The 23092-nt window shown below is 41.1% G+C and overlaps 1 protein-coding gene across 1 annotated transcript; it reads left to right on the plus strand.

The window, feature by feature from the left end:
* The first annotated feature begins 331 nt into the window (after nucleotides 1-331).
* Nucleotides 332-21839, plus strand: pamr1b (peptidase domain containing associated with muscle regeneration 1b). The gene is made up of 14 exons (XM_051383542.1): nucleotides 332-592; nucleotides 7896-8072; nucleotides 9142-9267; nucleotides 9851-9965; nucleotides 12633-12850; nucleotides 13666-13773; nucleotides 16379-16549; nucleotides 16692-16883; nucleotides 17116-17997; nucleotides 18080-18256; nucleotides 18817-18883; nucleotides 19025-19254; nucleotides 20418-20776; nucleotides 20853-21839. Exons 1-14 carry the CDS (start codon nucleotides 433-435, stop codon nucleotides 21396-21398), a joined length of 3528 nt encoding a protein of 1175 aa, XP_051239502.1. The 5' UTR covers nucleotides 332-432; the 3' UTR covers nucleotides 21399-21839.
* The last annotated feature ends 1253 nt before the right edge of the window (nucleotides 21840-23092 follow it).

The following is a 23092-nucleotide window of genomic DNA, read 5'->3' on the forward strand; positions in this document are numbered from 1 at the left end:
ATTAACAGTGGACCAAAGAGTCACCACATCAATTAGTCTTGGGAAATAGTGTACAACAAAATCTAGCTGTGATGCGCTTCCCCTCATTATGTTTGTGTCATTGTTTTTGTGTGTGTGGCACCATAATGAGTTCTGGAGAAAAACGCGTGAGCCTGCGTTCATTCATGAGCAGTGACGTAGTCCTCTGAGCGGAGCAAGGGGAGTTTTTTGGAGACCACTGCAAGTGGAACTCCTTGCGAGGCTGGGCTGTAACCTGAACCCAAAGAGAAGTGAGAGAGAGAGAAACTGAGAGAGAAAGAAAGTGAGTGAGAGAGAGAGAGAGAAAGAGAGAGAGACAGGGAGAAATGGAGGGAGGGGGAGGGAAAGACTGAAGGGCCGAGAGAAGGTGATGTCAGCTGGGTTCAGAAAGTAAACAGAGTTCCAGACTGCAGCATGCTGTCTGCCGGACGGAGACTGCAGCTGGGGCAAACCCATGGGGGCACCCACACAATCCGCTGGACTAGCACCTTTATATCTGGGAAGGAGGGCTGGTTCCTCTTCTTCTCCCTCTTCATCCTTGTTTCCTTACCCCAGGGGACAGCCTGGCCCTACGGTAAGAGACTGGCAAAGACTTTATCTTCACTGCTCTTCTCCCTGTCTCTGTGTTTGGCACAGCCTCTTGGTTTATGTTCTTTGTTCTCAAAAAGCCGGCATCAGCACTCTCTCCATCCCATCTTTTCTTCTATCCTTTAAGAGCACAGCAGCACTCTGCGAGGCTTGTTAAAGAAGACCCACAGAGAGACAGTGATGTAAAATCCAGCCTTTTACGGGGGGGGGGCAAAGACAAACAGCACTGACAAGTTGGTGCAACCTTTGTCTTTACAACTCTTGTTTTGAAATACAGAGTGAGGGATTGTCCTGTGTGGGTTTGTTTATTGTCCCATTAAAAAAGGGCTCTGTGATCTTCACACTCCTTTCTACCCATTTTTAGTTGTTCTTTGTGTGAAATGAAAGTGAGATTGTTTTTCTGCTCTTAAATAAAAAGAAGCAACAGTTGGATGTGGCCACACATTCCTAAGGTAAAGTGAGGCAGTTGGAGTCCTAATACGGCTGTTGAATCTTGGCACCCGTTCCCTTTTGTGCAAGAGCTTCTCTTTAATCGCTAAAAGTGTGTTGTGTGTGAACTCTCCCTGAGATTGAGATTGTCTCTGCCTGTTTACCCTGGGTGACCGCTTGAACTGCTGCAGGAAGACATGAGTCACGTTTGAGTCAATCACGCTGGCTGTGGTAATGTGTATACCATACACTGTATCCAAGACTCCTAACCAAACCTCTGCCCTCTGTCTCATTCCTGTTCGCACGGTTACCACGCAGTAAAATAATACCTTTCATTTTAAATGTTGGTGAATGCGGCAGAGGACTGGGCAGAGCGCAGCTGTGTGTGTTAAGAGAGTTCCCCTCTGGCAAGCTTACCTACATATGTTGCTGTCAGCTGTGTCACTCATTCTAAGCATGGCTTGTTTCATAATCGTGCATTATCAGCTAGTGATAGAGGTTTTCTCTTGAGCAACCTAAAAATTTTTTTTTTTTAAAGCAGAGCAGACATGTTTACATATGAAGCCTGACTTCTTGGTCTACTTACGTGTGAGTGTGTGTGTGTGTGTGTGTGTGTGTGTGTGTGTGTGTGCCTGTATTTATGTCCATTTGTGCTTGTTTTGGTGTTCCTGAGGCTGAGGCATTTTGATCTATATAAGGATTCATGTTCAGGATCCTCCACCCAGCTGAGTCCTGAGATGTCCTGTTCTTCTAACACACACTCCTTACAGTGTGTTTAGCTTAAGTCTACAGGGAAATTGTCAGGGCTACTGAATAGTGTGCTGTAGGAAACAAAGACTGAGGCTAGCATATGTAAAGATAAACATTGGAGAAAGGGAAATCTTGGCAAAGACAAGCATAAAAATCCTGGCCTCTGATCGAACATTTAGAAAAATAGTGTGTCATATCAGACTCAAGAGTATATTCCAAGTGTAGCAGCTAAATGCTGAAAAACAAATGTGCACATATCAGACTCCTGTTTGACCTACGTATTGGCGTGCATACATACCATTTCACCAAAGTGGATAATAGAGTGATAGGGCATTTCATTGGGTTTGTGGTTTCCTAGCGGAGGGAAGTTTATTTAAAGCAATCTGCAGGATGACCACAGGGATCAGCGCACAGGATCGGACTACGTTAAGATACGCAGTGCCCACAGAGCTCCCCTGGGAGTTTCCCTGTTTCATGACAGCAAAACACTCCAACCTCAAAATACCAGACAGCTGCAGTGGGCAGTAGGCAAAAGGAATTATACACTCGCACATACATGCATAGCAAGTGCACTCACAGCTGCTGTTAAAGCAACTATTTTTCCATGATACATCAGCATGAAATAAGTCTAATTTTGTCAAGAGGAAACTATTTATTCAGTAGTGGATTATATTGTAAAGTGTCATTCAGTTTACAGGGAACTTTTCTGAGTTCTCACGTAATTATGGCAAGGAGCAAGTATGACTTAATGATGTGGTGTTGTTGATCTTGATGCAAAGCAGCATTGTCAAATAAAACTCACACTGCCTGCATTGCTGGAAGCCATTAGGAGTAAGTGAACAAATACGCGTTTTAGAATTTGGGTGAACCAAATCACCATGTCCGTCTGGTAAATATGACATGCCAGTTACCTTAGCTTAGCAGAAAGTCTGGAAACAGTGGGCAACAGCTAGCCTGGTTCTATCCCAAGGTGACAATTAAGTGACTGTGTCCAGACCAAGAAATAGTGCTGTTTGCTAATTGTTTCCAGTCTTTGTGCTAAGCCTATCAACTGCTGATGCCTTGGTAGCTTCATATTTATCATATAGACATCTGTTTTTTAATAATTATTATTTAGGGTTTTTTCTTTTTTGGAAAGTGACAGCTGAAGATAGACAGGAAACTGGGGGTAGAGAGAGAGGATGACATGCAGCAAAGGGCCACGGGTCGGAATTGAACCTGGCACTTGGACTCAGCCCCTAGTACACAGGGTTTACTCTCTACCTGGTCTGATACTGGGGCCCCCTTGTGTAAGTCTTCTTATCTAACTCACGCCACATTGTGTTGTGTTTGACAAGCATGTTGAACTCATCTTAAAGTTCGCGCTGGGCTCTGCTCAAGCCTTCTCTGCATTGTGCTCTTTAGCATTGTTTGTATTTAAAAATAGCTCAGATATGATAGCAGCGTGTAGCAAGACAAGACTAAAGCTGATAAGATACAGTTTCTGAGTTTCTGAGCATGGCTGCTTTTCTGAGAACATTTGGATATCAAATTAGAACTTAATTATAAGTTATCTGAGTGTCTGGAGGCAGTGCTTGGCTGTAAATGTGATGTGAACTGGGGCAAAAGTGGATGCTGATGCAAAATCAAATAAAAAGTCTGACTTTGGGTTTTACTCCTAGCTGAGTACAGAAAAAAAATGATGGCACAGTTCTGGAGCTGATGCAGGCGAGTCACTTGTAAGGTCAAATTCAGCACCTGCAGCACATTGTGAATGCAGAGCACAGGTTTTCCAGGGCTTATAGAAGGGTTGTGTGTGTCTGTGAGCTTTATATTTGCATAGAATATATTTTTAAAGTAAGAAAAAAAAATATTAAAAACTGTCGCAATATCGTGAAAATGTTATACTTTGTTCTTGGCAGAAGTCAGGGTTGGCTATGGCTCAGGTTAGTGGGCCAACAAGGCAGCGAGGTCAGATGCAGAGTCACAGGACTTACGTGAATTTCCACGACCACGTCTCTGTCCCCGTTATAATGATGTCAGTCTCTGGATCCACATCAAACGTGTGCAGCTGAGCCATGCCGGCTAACAGCCTGGACCTGCAGAGCTTCTGATTGGGTGGGAGTGCTTTATGACACATGGAGGTCTCCACCATGGCGACAGAGCGTCTGTTATGATGCCTGTATCACTGCTATTTTCATTTCTATGGCTTCTTTACATGCATGTTGAGGAGTACATTTATTTTTAACATCTGGAATGGAAAAAAAGCAGATACTGCTTACAGTCCAGAGAAGCCAAACAACCCACACAAATATCTCTTAAATTGTGTTTCTATGGCTTGTTGCCAGCATCTTCTCACACACATGTCTACAGAACTAGTTATGTGTGTATCTTGAAAGTATGTGTACACTATTACATATACCAAAATAAATGAATATCAGACAGGTTGGACGAAATCGAGGGCTAAAAAGAGAGACACAACAAGGAAAAAAACTTTATTATCAAATGAATTTCCTCCTACTTATGGTACCTCTCAACTGTCAACACTACTAGTCTGTGATTAAATACACCTTAGCCAGAGGCACACAGCACAACCACATATTGGGTAAAATTACAAGTCTAGGGAACAGAACATGATGATAACTGTAGTGAAATTTGCATGTTGATGCCAATTTTGTCACACATTCAAATATTTTTTCTCAGTTGCTGTATGCAAAAGCACTTAAATACAGCATTGCGTCAAACACTGAGGGACAAAGTCATGCATGTAGTTTGACAAATGCCAGTTTGCTTATAGGCTTTTCTCCTGTGCACATGCACCTCCACACCTGTTCATTCCTTCCTGCTGTAAAACTCTATATAAAATTGTTACTGTCCAGTCTGTAGTTACCTGCAGGTGTTGAACTGGAAGCCTGCGGATGTGTTTTTACAAGGCAGTAAGCTTTATCGGTGAAATGAATAATTGTGAATCGCCGGGGCGCAAGCCAAAGCACAGTTATGTAAAAATGATCTTCAGTGTTGTAAATCAGTAAACACTTATTAAGGAGAGGGGATAGCCGTCCAGAAAAATAAAAATGCATTCCAGCATGCGTCCAGCACTGGGGGAGAAACCTTGCAGTCACGCTTCAGAGGAAAACATAACAGTCTTATCAACAGAGCTGGAGGTCAGCAAACTGAATCCGTTCATAGCGAATAAACACTGAAAACACTGTTGCCTGTGTTTATTTGGCTCAAGGAGGAGCATTAAGAAAACAGCTTGTAGGAATGTGCAAACTAATCCCATCATGCATGCATGCTCTTTCATGTTACTGACAGAGATAGAAGATGAATTTCCTACTTAAACAAATAAACATCTATTCAATTCTACACTAAATCAGGGTCCCCCCCTGTAAGTGTACCTAGGGCAGTTACAACCACAGGATGTCATTTCACTATCTGGACAAGACACACAGCAGTGAGCCATGTAATGACATTACCAGACCAGCCAATAAAGTTTTTTGACCCTTTCATGTTTATGTCCTATAAATCAGGGTTCACAGTCTCTCTGGCCAGCATCCTTTACGAACCTTAGGAAGCAGAAAAGCTGTCCCATAAGGTGAGGAGATGGTGTCAGCACCTCTCAATCCCCATGTGTCAGGCATCATACCTTTCAACGCTGTTTTCATCCAGCGCTGTGATTCATTGTGAGGCAGCTAATGGTAGCACTTTATAGACTAAATAGTCAAACAGGCCAGTAACAGTGGCTTCAGTCCATTCTGTCTTGTTTAACAATATCCAGCCTTATGTAATGTCGGTCATATTGCAATCATAACAACAGTCATAGTTGTTTGAAATGCAGTTGCTTCTAACTGCATTTTATCTATGTGAATGAAAGCAGTTTGGATGGACACCAGGTGTGCCAAAGTCAGGCTACTGTAATCAAGCAATTAGCAGCTTCAGTACTTCAATTTATCATGTAGTGTTTTTTTTTTGTTTTTTTTGGAGGGGTTGGTGAAGTGCCAGATTGAAGGGGGAACTCTGCCAACCCAAAAAAGTGGTTCAAAGCAGTTTGTGTTTTCAGAAAGAGCTGTGTGAAATCTGTTAAATTGCCTCAAGATGATGTCACTTGAGTCAGCCCTGGTGGACTACATGGTTGAAAATGAAACACATCTGGGGTTGGGGAGCTAGAAAGAAATGAGCTTACCACACCTCCGTAGCCCGCTCATCATCTCTGCTTGGGGCTAGCAGCTCGATGCTACATTAGGCGCTATTGGCATAACACACCAAAATCACCGACTGAACTTTTTATGCGGAAGAAAAATGTCCATCACAAGTCTGACAATGTTATAGTGGAGTACTCTTTTAAAACAACGGGCTAGACTTTTTAAATGTATTTTGAATTAATTCAGCCAAAATATATCATTGATAATTACAGTAGACTGTGTCAGAACAGGTTTTTACTTGCTGTGCCATTGTCATAGTGCATATTTGTACTTGACTCACAGTACAGTGCATAATCTCACTCTTTGTACAGTGTCTTCTTCTTGTCTCAACAGACATCTCTCTAAACACATGAGCCATGCCCATGCCATGGATGTTTGTGGTTCTCACACTTGGTCAAAAGAAGTCCAAAGAAATGACAAACTGATCCGAAACTATGAGCTTCTCTGTTTTTTTCTCAGGGAGGCAGACCAAGCTAAACAAAGAAGACAATGCAAGAATGTTAGCTTTGATTAAAAAATAAAGCTTAGGGGTTGTACGTTTACATTGCTTTTTACCACATGAAATCACTACTGTGACAGCATGGCCATTGTGTAAGGGACTGGCGTGGACGGGTGCCATGGTCCAATAACATTTGAGTGACATTAAATCACAGTCATGAGATCTATCACATGTTGTTACTGGCTTGCTGAAAATGCTTTTCAGGTTAATACACAAATCTAGCTGAGGTCATGCTATCAAAACAATATTTTTTTGTAAGAACAAACAGGAATCATAAAACAGCCTACACAGCAGCTTTATGAAGCACAGACTCTGTCCTCAAATTCCGCACTAAAGTTGACCTAGTGGCATTGCACAACCTACTTTCTGTTTGATTAATATCAGTGTGTATGTCATACCTCACCGTGTCTTCTTGGAGAAATAACTGAGGAGAAGGCCAGACTGTAGCTGGACTGAAATACAATTTATGATATCATTAATGTGGAAGGGCAGCAGGGACGACTCACAGCATTCCAAGACATATGCGCTTCTCCTCTCTTGTTGACCGTCTGCAAACAACCACTTTTGTGTGCCAGTATATTTCTGTGTCTGTGTCATAGATTCTTTGTCTCACAAATCTCATATAAACAACAAATTGTGTGCAACTATGGCTTTACAAATCGAACCAGTATGTGTGTCTGTTTTTAGGTGGGAAAGTTTCAGGAAGACTAAATGGTGGGGTTGAGGGCAGAGACATTATGATCACAGGGCTAGGAGGAGGGTACCTACAAAATGCTGCACTGACATTGTGCCAAGTTTAAAGTGCAGCTTCTGTTAGTTCTCCGTCCACATCTGCCACAAGAGAATTTCCACTTGTCTGTTTCAGCTTTTAAATCCACCGTTACATAATCATAACCACTCGTGCTCAAAGGTCCTTGAATCACTGCTTCCAATCCAATTAAACATTGCATTTATTGAGTAAAAACTTTAGAAAGAAAGTACGTGTTTACACTGTGCTTCATAAATCACTTTCTGATTAATGATTTGATTCTGTTTTTTACCATGACTTTCCCCTTGTGGCATGTTGTCTGATGTAATATACAGAGGAGGTAAACTACTGAGAGACTTGCGGTCCCCTTTAAAAAGAACTTGCAACCATATGGCAGTGGAAATAACCAGAGAGCCAGTGCAGAGCAGCAGCTCAGATAAACACTGCACTCACCAGAATCCTTCCACTGCTTCTCAGGGTTCTGCTGACCATAACCCGCGTTTGCTTTCATTTTCCCACAAGGCCAGTCATTACATTTGTCATATTTTCTCTATGTTTGACTCATCTTCCCCTTTATTTCTGTACACGTATGAAACAATGGTTACATAAACAAATGTTTCCTGCTTGCTTGTATGAGTGTTTTTCTGCTGAATTGCTGACCCTGATGTATTGTCTTGTTTAGATTACAGGTATTTGTACAACCACTGCCCGGGCCCAGAGTGGAACGTTATGTGCAGAGGCTGCTGTGAGTATGATGTGATCCGCTGTAAATGCCCCCTGCAGGGGACTCCAGTGGGCTATGCAGTGCCATGCTGTCGCAACGCCATCAACGAGTGTGACCCCTGCATCATCCATCCGGGTAGAACCTCTGCAACTATTCAAACTGTATTTAAATGAGTGCTTCAAACTTTACTATCTTGCACAGAAAAAAAAAAAGGTTGGCAGAACTTAGCATTCTCTTTATAACATATGTTGTAATCTGTTGATTCTAGGCCCATGAATCTCCATCCTTGAAATTGGTCTTTCTTCAATATCAGTCTATCAACTGCACAGCTGCACAGCTGTTTACATTGTAGCATTACAAACAGTATGACAGAAAGCCTAAAAATAATTTGTGTCTGATCTAATTTGTTTCCAGGCCAAAAGCTACTGTCAGTGTCCAAATGTTACATATTAAATGTTACAAATTAAATTAAATGGGCGTTAACCTGTCTATATTTATACTCAGATATAAGCACCTCACTGTTAGTGAGAAATACAGGCGCGTATATACGTGAGAATGTAATCACTTGGGGATGTCTGCACACATGTGCTGTAGCTCAGGCCTCCAAACTCTTGCTTTCTTCGGGTTATTTTCCTACATGCCATCCACCTAAAGAAGTATGTCATGTTTTCTTCACAGCTTGAATGTACCCATGTTTTCCTTTTATGGGGAAGAAACAGATGTTCAAAATTCAAAGGATACCTGTACATTACATTTACTGTTAAAAGAGGAACAAAAATGTTCCAAGCCCTGATGTGTACAATCCTACATAATCATGTGTACTCCAGCACATTTTGTTGCAAAGATTCATACCTGTTCAGATGTTTTCCAAACTACCCCCCCCAATTGGACAGAGCAGTCTCTTAAGTGAAAATCCATCCATGTATCCTCCCAGGAACCCATTTTCTTCATTTATATTTCAGGAAGCAGCAATACAGTATGTTTGTACATTCTGTTGTAGTGAAAGATGGGCTTAATGAGTTTAGCAGTTGATTAAAAAGGAAACATGGCAAGGGTCTGATGAAGCTGGGTGACATGGCTCATGCTTTTTTGATTCCCAGTTCGGACAAACAATAACCGCACTTTTGAAAGACACACTGTCAATTGTGTGTATTGTTTGTATACTGTTTTACTGCATGTATGCTTCTGGCTTTTTTTCTTTCAGGTTGCAGTATATTTGAGAACTGTAAGCGCTGCAACAATGGGACATGGGGCCCCAGGGATGACTTCTTCATTAATGGCAAATACTGCGCTGAGTGTCGGCCTGGCTGGTCTGGTGGAGACTGCATGAGTAAGTGCCTTCATACTCCCAATTAGCAGATTCTACATGGCTTTACTACATACTGTAAATGTATACGTGTAATTATAAGTGAAATGAATACAGTATACTGCATGTTTTTTTCCTTTCCTGCTGATTTTCTTCATCTGGGACAACTATTCCAACTTGGAAGGACGCCATATGCCCAGAAGATTTTCCATGAGGAGCTGAATGACAAGTCAGAGTCAACATTCGGGAATCCCATAAAAAATTTAATATGTAACATTTGGACACTGACTGGAGCGTTCTCAATATTTAAATACTCTCCCAAGGGGCACAACAAGCATACATTTAATTAAAAGCAGAACCTGGATTGGTTGCGGAATGCCTTTGTTAGCCTTCCGCATATTTATGCTTCTTTATGTTGTTGAGCACAACATGTTTGACAGTGGGTTTGGAAACGCAAATGTAATTGCTTCTGGTTTGAATTATAACCAAAGCAGCTGAATGTAGACCCTCAAAATAATAATTATGCTGTAATTAGCAGCTGTTGGAATTTAAATAGCACCGCAGTTTCTGCTTTCCAAAATTGATTTCATTCCCATATGTTTTTCAGAGTGTGGAGGAGTGATCCGTAAGCGGCAGGGCCATTTGGTGCTGGAGAGTTACCCCAACAATGCTCGGTGTGAGTGGACCATACAGGTGGACCGCCCCTTTACCATAGACCTCAGGTAAGACCTGTAGTTTAATTTGTCTATCACAAAGCATAATTGGTAAAACCACAGGTTATATTGTGTTTCTACTGCATCTGCTGCCATTTTAAACAAGATTAAGAGTCTACAACCATGCCAATTGCTCTGTGAGATAATGTATACTTTGTGCTTAGTGCTAATGTTAGCATGTTAGCATTAGCACTAAGCACCAAGTGCAGCTAAGGCTGATGGGAATGTCATTAGATATTGGGTATTTTGTGATAAACCAATGAATTAGACACTGGACCACAAGCGTCTGTTCAAAATTCCATGGAAAGTAATTGATGAGGTATTTCAGTTTGGACCAAAGGTGCCAAACAGACATTACCATCCCTAGAGTCGATCACGCCATGTGTATTTTCAGAGACAGTGCCCTAGTTATTCAGAATATTTTTCACTGGAACTACTTTCAACTAAAGGATCATTTTAAAACCATGCAGAACTCCATTAGGTTGTATAGACTTACAAAAGAATATATGTCTGTTAGAAACTGAAGAATGTTGCAAACCTTTGTGTCAATAGAGTTAAAATCAACACAGTTTTATCTGGCATTAAAGTGTAGTTTTTGAGATCTTCATTGCCCATCTGTAATAGTTATTAATGGCTGGCCTGCTTAAGTCAAATTTCCACTCAGTTCAGATATTTCTGCAAGATGTATGGACGGATGGCACGTCTACAGCAAAGTTTGGAAACCACAACATCCCCTTTTTTTTCAGGGAGGTTATTACTTTTCAGTCCTGTGATAACTTTCTATTTCTGTCGTTTTCTCCATTACGCACACAGCACTTTACAGGCGTGCATTTGTGCAGGGTTTTAGCAGAACAAAAGCTCCATACAGTTAGATACAAGCTCAGCATGCAGTGCATACAGTAATGGTTTATTGTGTGCATAAAAGACATTTAATGATTCCAAGTATTTTTTCTGCAATGTATAAAAGCTTTGAATTAAACTGAACTATGGTGAACTGTGAGATGTGCAGACTGCCAGGTTGTATCAAATCTGTGATGACATACATCAACATAGACATTTACTAATATTTAGTTAGTTATATTTGTATGTCCTTTCTGACACAAATCCCCAAAAACCCTAAATGACAAAGAGCTGCTGTGCTCAGATATAGACTAATGGAAAGTTATATGTCTGTGCCTAAATGACTGGGGAATTACTGGCAGGGTTTTACTGTATTTCTCTCTTTAACTGCAATACAGTCACATCACAAGCAACATATTTACCGGATTACAACCGGCATTAATTGTTGGGAGCTGCTGCAGGCTAATATTTTTGTATATCTCATTAGTCTAAGCTTCCATGACCCAAGGGATTGTGATAAAGGGTAAAATTAAAGCATTTGGGAGCCTGCCAGTGTCTTGTATAAAGTTCACCAGTCCTTCATGTCCGTTCCAATGTAAGGCCAAGGAGATTACATCTGATCACCAGGAATGGGAAAGGAGACTCCTTTGTGTTTTTCCTTATCCAGCTGGCAGTCTTCTCAATGTCGCACTCTGACTGCAACTGAACCCAAACAACTCTTGAATTCAAAGTGTATGTAGATTTCTCCAAACAGTTATTATACTCACTTAAATTCACATTTAAACAGGCCCTGAAGCTACTCCTTCTGAATGTCCTGACTTTATTAAAGCACACTAAGAATGTTTTGGAAATGTGAAACCATTACCTAGAAATTTCATACCCGTAATCACCAGTCCTACTACTTGTTTTGGAAATAATGTTGTGCAATCGACATGTTTATTCAGCATTCATGGATATATTTTATAGACATTTAACAACTTCTGGTCTGAAATAACAAGATGATTATTTAGACTGGGATAGGTAATACTGTTTATCAGCAGTAATTATAGCCAGTTACATGAATGTTATGGCATTTGTATGTGCACTTAAAACTGTTAAATAGGCACACGAGTGTAAACAATACATTATATATCAGATATAGTGGTGTTATAATTCTTAAGATGTCCCTAAAACCTGCCAAAGCCACAAAGCCAAAGATTGGCATCTGTTTGTTTAAGGTGTGTTGCCATGCCAACTGTTTTATTGTTGCTGCCAAGCGTCAATAAGTATTCTTTATTTCCTTCTAACTCGTTTAATATCAGTGCAATTGGAGCATAAAGTAATAACTTGATCCTACTTGCTTATACCTGCCTTAGTCATGATCTCAGGTTACCTTTTTTCCTTGAATCTTTACTGCTGCACACAGTTTAACTGCCACTAATCTTTGTTACACAAACACAAAATAAAGCAACATAAATCTAAATCTTTAACTGCCGTGGTGCCCGGTTAAAATGAGACAAATTTCACCCACCATTAAGAGCAAGTAATAGTGGGGCAAATCGCCTTCAGCAGCTGTTTTAAAGCATTTTAAAGCATCAGTACTGTGATGCCAGCTGGTGGCACTGCCAGGGAACACAGGTGCACTCATAATCCAGGAAAACATTACTATAGCAGGACCACAACAGAAACTACTAAATGCAGTCAAATTGCTCCATCGTATCCATAAAGTGTATAAAGGTGTATGAATGACAGTAAAAATAAAAGCCACTGATGGATATTCTAGTTCGTTAGATTATTTGTCAAACTTGTATTTTGTTGATTTGACCTATTCTTTTATACTCATCCTCGTATTAACAGGTTCATGATGCTGAGTCTGGAGTTTCACCAGTCTTGCCGCTATGACTATGTGGAGGTCCGAGATGGCGACAGCATAAACTCACGTGTTATTGGTCGATTCTGCGGGAGCAGCAGACCTGCCCCAGTCCAGAGCTCTGGCAACAGTCTGCACATACTCTTTGTGTCTGATGGCTACAAGAACTTTGACGGATTCTTTGCCACTTTCCAGGAGAGCTCAGGCAGGTCAAACACCAGTGTCATTTATCAGCAAAAGCAAAAATAATGCTGCTACTACTATTTATATGTAATTATTACTAATAATAAATTACTTACTCCTTTTGAGGACCTTTGGTGATGCACTCTCTAAGGGTAATTTTATCATCAAAACCAAGCCCTAGTCCAAAAGAAGTTCCCAATAAGAGAGTGACCTTACACAGTAAATAAAAAGTAATTTGAAGTAAGTCATACTCAATGAACAAAGGGACTCTTTAGAGTCATGGGCCAATGCAAATGCAAATGCAAACAAAAAAAAGAATTTTCCATGGCACCCAGAGTCCAGTGTGTAATAAAAAGCCTCTAACAGTGCATGACTGACACCTACACGCAAAAGCAAAAGCCTTCCTCAGGGTATTGAGCATGCTAACAGCCCGTTGAAAAAGTGAGGACCGACCAAAATGTCCTTACGTTCCAGAAATGTCCTCATTCTCAAGGTCTCAAACTCAGAAGCAGACACACACACACACACACACACACACACACACACACACACACACACACACACACACACACACACACACACACACACACACACACACACACACACGTAATTTACCAGCAGCTAAGCCAGATCTAGTAAAAGTCAACAGAGGCTTTCTGTGTAGAAATGCCCATACACACATTCAGAAATGGAAAGTAACAATGACATTTAAATGGTGCTGGCTTTGAATATGAATCCCTTGATGTAGCCTTCTGGCATACAGATTGTGTTATTACTCTGCAAATAAATACAACATTTCTTCTTGTACCCTAATGTCACAAACTTGTGTGTTTACAGCTTGCAGCTCCTCTCCTTGCCTGCATGATGGGACTTGTATCCTGGACAGTTCATACACTTACCACTGTGCCTGTCTGGCTGGCTACACAGGCAAGAGATGTGAAAATGGTGAGTCTGTAACAGAACTGAAGCTTCTACAATACGAGCATGCTTGAAAAATGCTGATATTTTATGTTGTTTGGGGGATGGAAGTGCGGGGAAAAAAATGCCTGTAGGTTGTAATCACAGGAAAAATAAAGCAGTCTTTATGGCATTCTGTAGGCATGACATGAATTTTCCATCTCTCGCCGTGTCCAAAAGACGTTCCTTACTGCATTGACAATTACAATATCTCAGAATTATTTCATAATAAATAATATTCATCTGAAATCAGACACACCTAGTTACGTAAAAATTTCCTGAAAAATGACTTCTTTCTGCAAACCTTTTTTTGTTGTTGTTGCTGCCCAGAGGCAGGCGGTGATTCACTGTCACATGGGAGAGGTCTGTGGTTTGGACTAGGTTCAGGCCAGCTGCCTTCCCCATCCGTGCAGTTCCATCTATGGTTTTGGTCAGTCAGCTTTTCTACAACTATAAAATAAGTTTCAGCAGATGGACTGCAATTCCAAATGACAACCTACTGTCACAACTATGTTTGCATGAAAATAAGCAGCATTGAACAAACTAATGCATTAACTCATACTGTGCTGGGGACAGGCAAATAAATGGGTAAAGAAATTAAAAGGGAAAATGCGCCAACAAAGTATATGGATAATCAAGAATGAAGACAAGAAAAAAAATTGTTTGGTAATGTCAACAAACATTCTGGTTTCTGAAGAAACTCACGATATGCCACCTTAAATCTGTGTGGTTATTTTCCACCAACACACTGGCAGAGCTCCATTTCGTCATGTGGGGTAGTGCTCAATCTAGGTGTGGTTAGCCTTCAAGGTCTTTTATTTATGGATGTCTGAACCCTAAGTTGTGTTTTTACACCCAATACACTGCCCTTAAGATCCCACAGAAACAGATTTCCTGAACCCCACTCACTTTTTTAGTGGTGTCTTTTTCAGGGCTTAATTTAAGTCTATAAAACTAACTGTGAACAATTCTACTTCTGTAACACAAGTCAGCTTTTCCATTGGAGGAGACACCTATAAAAAAACCTAGAGTTTCATTCCACACAGTGTGCATTCATCTGTATTCTCATGAGGATTCCTCAGCTGTTAATTTTAATGAAAGAGAGCTGGAATAGCCCTAATGTCTGACATTTTGTAGAGGAAATGTGGTCTACATTTATCCCCTGGAGTCAGATGGAGAATTTTAAGTATGAACCTGACATCAGCTGTATTTTACATCTCCAATAAACAACCTGTCATAAGCCTGAGCTAAAACTCATTCTGTGTGAGAGAATCTTGACACGTTATCGTATAAACTCAAGATGGTAAAATGATTTCTGTCCACTTTTCTTTTCTTTCTCTGGCACAGTTTAATGTATTCTTCAGTTTAATCTGTTTTTGAGTGCAGTGTTTAACATAGTTTCCAAGGCGTTAATGAAAAATGAAAGGAATGATGATTTACTTACAGTATGTGTCGCCAGTTATGGTATGTTAGCATTCCACCCTAATGACCCCAGACTCATTTCATTATGTCTGTAGACAAACTCTGACATGGAAGAAGGGTCATTAAAGCTCAATACAACAATGCAAACAGCACCTCAGGATGCTTTAACTTTTTATAAACATATTCAAAGGAGGTCAACTACAGTTTACTTTTCCACTTTTGGTTGGCCAACAGCATTCTCCATCCCCTAAGGGACTGAAGGTTGAAAATGCCGTAAGGCAAAAACGCCCAGATTATAGGGAGGGTTCTTTGGTTTGCAGCTATAAAACCACAGACAGTGCATTTCATGGATCTAACCCAGCTTAAAGTCAACACCACAAAAACACTCCTGAGGGATCATCTCACAGTGAGTGCTGTAATGGTATGATAAAGTCAGTGTTAACATGGGTGATTGAATTTTTGTGAACTCAGTTGTGGGTGGTGTAGTCCTGAACCACAACATTTGTGTGCACATTTTGCAGTTTGCCTTTAAGATAGAACCAGATACTGTAAGCACAGAGAAACAGCACATCATAAAATGCTAAAAGAATTACACAATAATTTCCCCATTTATGACATAGATAGTTTTATTTTGCACAGTATTCCACCACATTGTTACCAATCTCTACTACCCCACTTCATAAAATCCCCTTTTACAACACTGGAAAATTGAACAGTTTGATTAAAGCTCTTTTATTGCGTCTATTTCTTCCTCATTTACAAGCCATGTGTTAAAGTCTTGCTGTGAACTGTTCACACTTTACCATGATGGGTGAAATTATTCAGTAATGGGCCTCTAAGGTAACAGGCTATGCTTTTAAAGCTCTGGACATTTTTTAAATTAGGAGTAATGAGTCTGAGAGCTGAAATTTTGTTTTGTGGGCTACCTGTCTGACCTGTAAACACCAGAAGGCAATTAACTCACTGACTCTATTTGTGTGGTCTTTTTCAGCAGGAAGGTGCAATAAACTAATGTTGTTTTAATGTCGCATTCAGACATGAATGCTAGAGAGATACTTCCTAAATCCCTTTTTACATCTTCATTTTGATGCCCCAGCTTTCAGTTATGAAACAGGAAAATAAGACAACATGTGTTCATGAATAAAATATGCATGCCTGTATTTCCACTCAGTGGTGGGTTGCCACAGGCCTCCAGTGCCCACCCATGGATCCACAGAGGGTTTGTTTCATCACTCGGGGGCACGCATCACTTTCCGTTGTGACCCTGGCTTTGAGCTGCGGGGATTTCGTTCTGCCATCTGCCTGAGTGATGGAACATGGAGTGCGCCTGCCCCAGAGTGTGGTAAGATAATTAAAATTTAGGATCTGGGAAAGTCATATGTGTGTCCTTTGCTTGTCTCTGAATGCCATGTATACTGCCCCATGGTGCAGATTGTGGAAAACTTTGCAACTTCTAAAAGCTTCATTTTCTTTCCTCTCTCCAGTGCCAGTGGAAAGAGTATGTACTTTACCACCCAAGCCCACACATGGTGACCACTTCTTGGTTTATGGGCCCAATGATGTCCTGATTGCTCTACAGTACCTTTGCCACCAGCCCTTTGAGCTCAGTGGGAACTCCCAGAGAACCTGTCTCCCTAACAACACCTGGAGTGGGACTCCTCCTGTTTGCACCCAAGGTCAGACAAAGTGTCTTAAATAATGGGGATTAGAGATTAAAAGGATGAGTCAGTGCAAAAAGAGCACAAGGACATGCAGTTAATTTTACTTTATTTTTATAAGGATAATGGATGAGATGAGTGAGTGCCTAGAGTCATTCAGCATGACGAGACAACTTTGAACAAAAGGATTTGTAATCACTTGCTAACAGACACTTCAGTAATGATCTTTCTTTTTGTTTTCTTTCCACAGTGAATAATACTCTCACTGAAGCAGAAAAGGACAAAGACAAGGCAAAAGAGACAGAAACACATACATACAGTGACAAAGATATCAGCAAAACTAAAGAGAAAGGTCAAGAGAACACAGCTGGAAAAAAAGAAAGTGCTGGAGGGGAAGATATAAACACTGGGCACGAGAACACAACAGCAGTCAACAGAGAAGATAAATATACTGGTACCATTCCAGAGAAAACTGCGGCTGAGGGTGGGAATGAAGGAGAGCCAGAGGGAGAAAATACTGGGTCAGAGAACCCCACTGGAGGCAGCAAAGACAAAGTGGATAGTAAAGGCTCAGACAACAACCTGAATACGGTTGAAAAGAAAGAACCTGAGGTAGCAAAGCCACCCGAGAAAACAGAAGGCAGCCCAGAAACAAAGTTAGAGACTGGAAAAACCGATATCACGGAAATTGTTGTGATAAAAGACAAAGGACAAGAAGAGAAGGAAAGGAAAGAGGAGCAGGTGAATGGAAAAAAAGATCCAGATAAAGTTGGCCCTAATGATACCAAGCTGAGGACGGTCATAGCTGAGGGTGAAAACACAGTGGAGATATTTAAAGTGGAAATTACAAAAAATGACACAGTCATGTATGATACAAAGGATGCAAAGAAAGAAAATAATAGCATAGGTTCTCCAGAGCCGGGGAGGAAAATCATTCCTACTAGAGTCAACAATACACAGTACACCATGTACAGAGCGGGAGGTGAGGGAAGTGGGAAACCAAAGCAAAAACCAACAATTAAAGAGGACAAGACAGAGAAGGATCCTGCTGAAAAAACAAAGGAGGAGCTGGAGAAGGAAAGGGAGCAGGAAGAAAAAGAAAAGGAGAAGGAAGCCAACCAAAGCTTTGCCGGTAAGAGAGAAAAATAACAATGAATATCATCCCCTTCAGCTCGGTCTTCAACCTCACCTACTGTTTGTTCTCTCTCCTGCAGAGAAAGGCTGCCCGCCTCTCCCTCGCCTCTACCATGGCTACCATCGTCTTGTGCCTGGGGTAGAGCCTGAAACAGTGGAGTTCTTCTGTAACCACTCCTATGCTCTCAGTGGCGATACCCGACGTACTTGCCAGCCAGATGGTACCTGGGGTGGCAAACAGCCGCTCTGTGTCAGAGGTACTGTCATCTCTTTAGTCACTGTTTAATTAGTTTAATTGCTGATGCTGACGTTAGTTAGTTGCTTGTGGAAGGTGTACATTTCATCTTCTTCTAATAAGAAATGCCATCTAAAGGGTTTTACTACAAACATGTAGTGCTGTAGTTTTATTAGAAAATGAGTAAGGGGCATGGGTTTTTTGCTTTGGATCAGGCCATTAGCTTGTAGATATAAAGGCTAGTAAGTAAAGTGCTGTAAAATGCTAAATGCTAAACAAATGCTAAGATTAAATGCTAGTGGGTAAAGGATTCTTGCAGTGCAATAATCCATCAGTCTAAAGCTGTCAGTGTTAATTAGCTCTTAATGGATTTTGGTCTGGATCTGGAGCTCTTTGCCAAAAGAAAAGTGTCCACTGGCTGGACTTTCCTGATGATTTAATAAGTTAGTTGTGTGTGTGTGTGTGTGTGTGTGTGTGTGTGTGTGTGTGTGTGTGTGTGTGTGTGTGTGTGTGTGTGTGTGTGTGTGTGTGTGTGTGTGTGTGTGTGTGTGTGTGTGTGTGTGTGTGTGTGTGTGTTTGCAGCATGTCGGGAGCCCAAAGTATCAGAGCTGGTTAAACACAGAGTCCTGCCACCACAGGCACCATTCAGGTATGTTTACCAATGTATTTTGTTATATAATAGTAACTTTTATGTCATACAGTAAATTTTTTCTGCACCCCTGTTCAAAAAGCTTTTACTTATCCTTTTACTGTATGTCTACACACCCTTGGCCTCTTCTTCTCACCTCAGAAAGACACCTGTGCACAAGCTCTACTCCTCTGGGCTGGGCCGACAACTCCAGTCTGACAGCCCCACCAAAGGCCCACCAGTGCTTTTCCACCTGCCCCAGGGCTTCCACCACCTCTACACACATATAGAGTATGAGTGTGCCTCTACGTTCTACCAACACTCTGGCAGTTCTCGCCGCACTTGCTTGAAGACTGGGAAATGGAGCGGGCGTCATGTGTCCTGTTCACCAGGTGATGGCAGTATAGGACCATTAGTTGTCTGACCACAGGAAATAACCACCAGAACAAAAATACTGACACACATTTTAACACAGTGATTTGCACCCACACATGAACAGTGATATCTGAAACAAAGCTATTATGTGATCATTTAGACATGGTCTCTTTACAGACTTTTATCTAATACTCCAATTGCTGACATTCAGCAGTACATTGCCAGCTTTTTCATCCATCTCTTTGACATTCCTGCCAGCTGTAGTCCTCTCATGACATTTACTGCGGAGCAGTGTGATAGATACATGAGAGTTTAAAAGATCAGCATCTTTGATTAAACAGTTTCTTCCACACTGTAATTAAAGCAACAGGAAGATTTGGTATTTGTTGCTATTTGGTGCCCCCCGTTTCAGAGTGCAATACCACTGTTGTTAATATGGACAGCTGTACACGTGCATTTGTTATGATTACATTGCTTATGATCAAAAACTAGCGAGTTGACAGCTTTGCTAACACTAATCACTATTTGTAGCAATCACAGAACTGACTGCTCTTCATGAATAGCCTACCTTAATACAAACCTGGAAAGGTACTGGTTCTGTGAGCTGTGTTCAACTTTAATGAAAGTGGTCTGCACATATCTGTACAGTAACAATGTCAACAGGCACTGGAGATTGATTGATTTTTTTAGGGTGCTGATCACAATATTGTGGAACAAAGTAGAAAAAGCACCTCGGAAATCTAAAAACGTATGACTAAAATCTATGTCTTATGTCTGATTATTTATAACTTGGTTGATGACATCAGGAATAAGATGTTTAAATCCCCTGTTGTGCATTGTTTGAACATTGGTAAGTGAAACAGGCTCTAAGCCTAATGCACTAAGGATTCTTTCATGAGTTAGGGGCTCTCACATTTCACAAGACTGTGTGGCTTTTGAGTATTTTATATGTTGCTCCATCTTTGCCACTGCTTTGCATTTTGGCAAACAATCTTTACAACCCGATGTGTCTGTTTAAAATAAAAGCTCTCTGAAGGGAAGGACGATTCAAAGACAGCACTAAGTGTTGACACAGTCTCAATGTAAGTCTAATTTTTTCCTGTCTTCTTTTTCCCTCCCCTCCTCTTGATTATTGTCTCTCCCTCTCTGTCCTCTCATCCTGTCACCTCCTCTTTGGCAGTGTGTGGGAAGCATCCAACCTTTGACCCAGAGAGGCCAGCAGAGGCTCACTGGCCTTGGCTGGCAGCCATCTATCGCCGCTCCACCAACGGAGCTCAGACAAAGGTGACCAAGGCAGACAGCCAGGCAGGGTCCCTGAAGAGCAACGATGGAGCAGGAACTGGCAACCATGATCAGGCTTCTGACTGGCAGCTAGTGTGCAGCGGGGCTCTGGTGAACCAAAGGAGTGTGGTTGTTGCAGCCCACTGTGTGACAGAGCTGGGGAAGGTGTATCCCCTGGATGCAGCCAAGATCAAGGTGGTGGTAGGGAAGCACTACCGTGATGACCACAGGGACAGTAAAGGTCTTCAGCACCTGAGGGTAAGCTATTGGAGAAATTTGTTTCTCGTGATCCTGTTTAACAAGACTTACACATTAACTCCTCTTTCTCCTTCAGGTGGCCTCCATTGCTGTTCATGCAAACTACGACCCCCATATTCTTGACTCTGATATGGCTGTGGTCAAGTTACTGGACAAAGCAAGGATCGGGGAGAAGGTCCTGCCCCTCTGCCTCTCAGACAGCCAGGGAGAAGATGTGACCTCTGAACAGGGACTTGTGATGGGCTGGTCTCCGCTGCCTGATTCAAATTTAGGTCGCGATGAGAAGGCAAGGGTTGGGCTTGTTCACCTTGCCGATATAGTCCCATGTGAGCAGCAGTATGCTCGTAACGGCGTGCCAGTCAGCGTCACAGACAACATGCTCTGTGCAAGCCAAAAGCCTGACTATGGACCCTCTAACATATGTCCCTCTGACACTGGGGGAATACTTGTCCTCCCTGCTCTCTCTGAGAGCCAAACCGGCAACAACCGTAAGCCATCTCTGTGGAGACTCCTGGGACTGGTAAGCTTTGGTTATGACCAAGGGGAGTGTGATCCTGACCTCTACACAGTCTATACACATGTAGGCAACTTCAAAGACTGGATAGAGAGCCATATGAAATAAAAATCCTACTGTCTGACTCTCTTGCCCCCCATGCTTTTGAAATATTTAAAGTCAGTCTATTCATCCTCTCTAATTGTTTTTTTCCTGGTCTCATGCACAAGGGCATTTTCTAACTCAATGCAGATGCACTGCAAACACTGGACAACACAGTGCTCTAACTGAGGGGGGTGCTAACACATTGGATGTGCAGGGCAGCAACCTTTCATCAGAAGACTTCAGTATTCAGGTCCCTCAACCTGAGGTTACAGACTTGAAAATGACCAGAGAACCATTTCAAGCCTCTGGCCTGATGATGGTTTTTATTGTACTCATTGGTATGTATATATGTTGTAATGTACTGAATTATTCTATCAATTCATATGACGAAAGAGATGTACATATTGTATTGAAAGACAGAAAAATCATGAAGTTTTTAATTAAAGAAAATATGGGTGTGGGAAAGCTTGTCAGAGTGTGATTATTTTTCACCATTGTGTAATATAATCTACAGTCTAAGTATAGATTTAAATCATTATATTGAGATGATGTAAAAAGGAACACCTTATATTTCCTCTATGAAGCCCACTGTGGGCTTGTGCTTTGAAGCAAATGAATCCAGGTCAGTGCAGCACCATTTTAACAACCATAAACGGAGCATGTTATTCACAGATCAGTTCCCTCTTCTGTGCTCAAATTAAATCAATTACTTCCATTCTGACCTTCCTCCATTATTCAGAAGTGAGTTTACATAGATAGATGAGCTGCAGCCTATATTAACTTCCAAAAGGGGGCAATAAAGAATACACTATTATCACTCTGTGTTCAGGACATACTGTCAATGGTTCAGAAGCATCATCAGAGGAGCCGGGCTCTGTCTTAATTTGGTAATAACTTAACATTTTATCTTTACAAACCATAACAGGACAGGTAACATCAGGTAACTAGAAGTACAAAAATGAAATCAAATATAACTCAATACGATAAAACAAGATAAAACAAAATTAAATTAAATTCACAAAAAACAGACCATGGACTGATGTTAATAAAAGGAAGTTCTTTTTAACAGATGTGATGTGAAAGATAAAGAGTCTGCAAGCCTCCTTGCCTGACCATCTGAGGCTGTGCACAGGCTCATACGGGATAGAAAAATCTGAAAATCCAAAATATTATATATATTACATTCAATAAAACATATTTCCTCTTACCTATGAAGTGGTTTTGCTGAGTGTGTTAGCGAACAGTAACCTATTTACATTTTACATGTTGTCATGACTAGTGGATATCCTCCTTCTGCCCATGGCCCGCTTGGTCCTTGCCATGTATTCTCATGTTTGTGTTAAAAAGTGTAGGTAATTTTATGTAAAGCTTTCAATCAATGACCTATGTCTGCAAAGTGCAATGACCTATGTCTGTTTATCCCAAGACTTCACAGAACAAATTTTGATAACACTGTTTGCAACATGTATTTAAGGGATAATACTTACTAATAGAGGGTATAAAGCAAACCAGCATCTTTCTTCAAATTAGATTCATCTAAACTGAAATCTTTCCTTTCCTGTCCTAACAGCTCTGTGACATGGCTGCCAGCCTTTTCAAAAGATGTGCTGAAACAGGAATGATTTATTTGTCCTAGCTGTATTTCACTCTCATAAATATCCTAATCCATTTTTTAAAAAAAGTATTACTTAACAACAGGACTTGGACTTGTCCCAGAA

The sequence above is a fragment of the Dicentrarchus labrax genome, unplaced genomic scaffold (genome assembly GCF_905237075.1).
Source record: "Dicentrarchus labrax unplaced genomic scaffold, dlabrax2021, whole genome shotgun sequence".
Classification (NCBI taxonomy): Eukaryota; Metazoa; Chordata; class Actinopteri; family Moronidae; genus Dicentrarchus; species Dicentrarchus labrax.

Bases quoted from the DNA above. Each gene is read 5' to 3' on its own strand.
- pamr1b (XM_051383542.1), top strand. From the start codon at position 433: ATGCTGTCTGCCGGACGGAGACTGCAGCTGGGGCAAACCCATGGGGGC. The intron at 17,998-18,079 runs GTAAGAGAGAAA...TCTCTCCTGCAG, and splicing joins AGCCAACCAAAGCTTTGCCG to AGAAAGGCTGCCCGCCTCTC. The intron at 19,255-20,417 runs GTGATGGCAGTA...CCTCTTTGGCAG, and splicing joins TCATGTGTCCTGTTCACCAG to TGTGTGGGAAGCATCCAACC.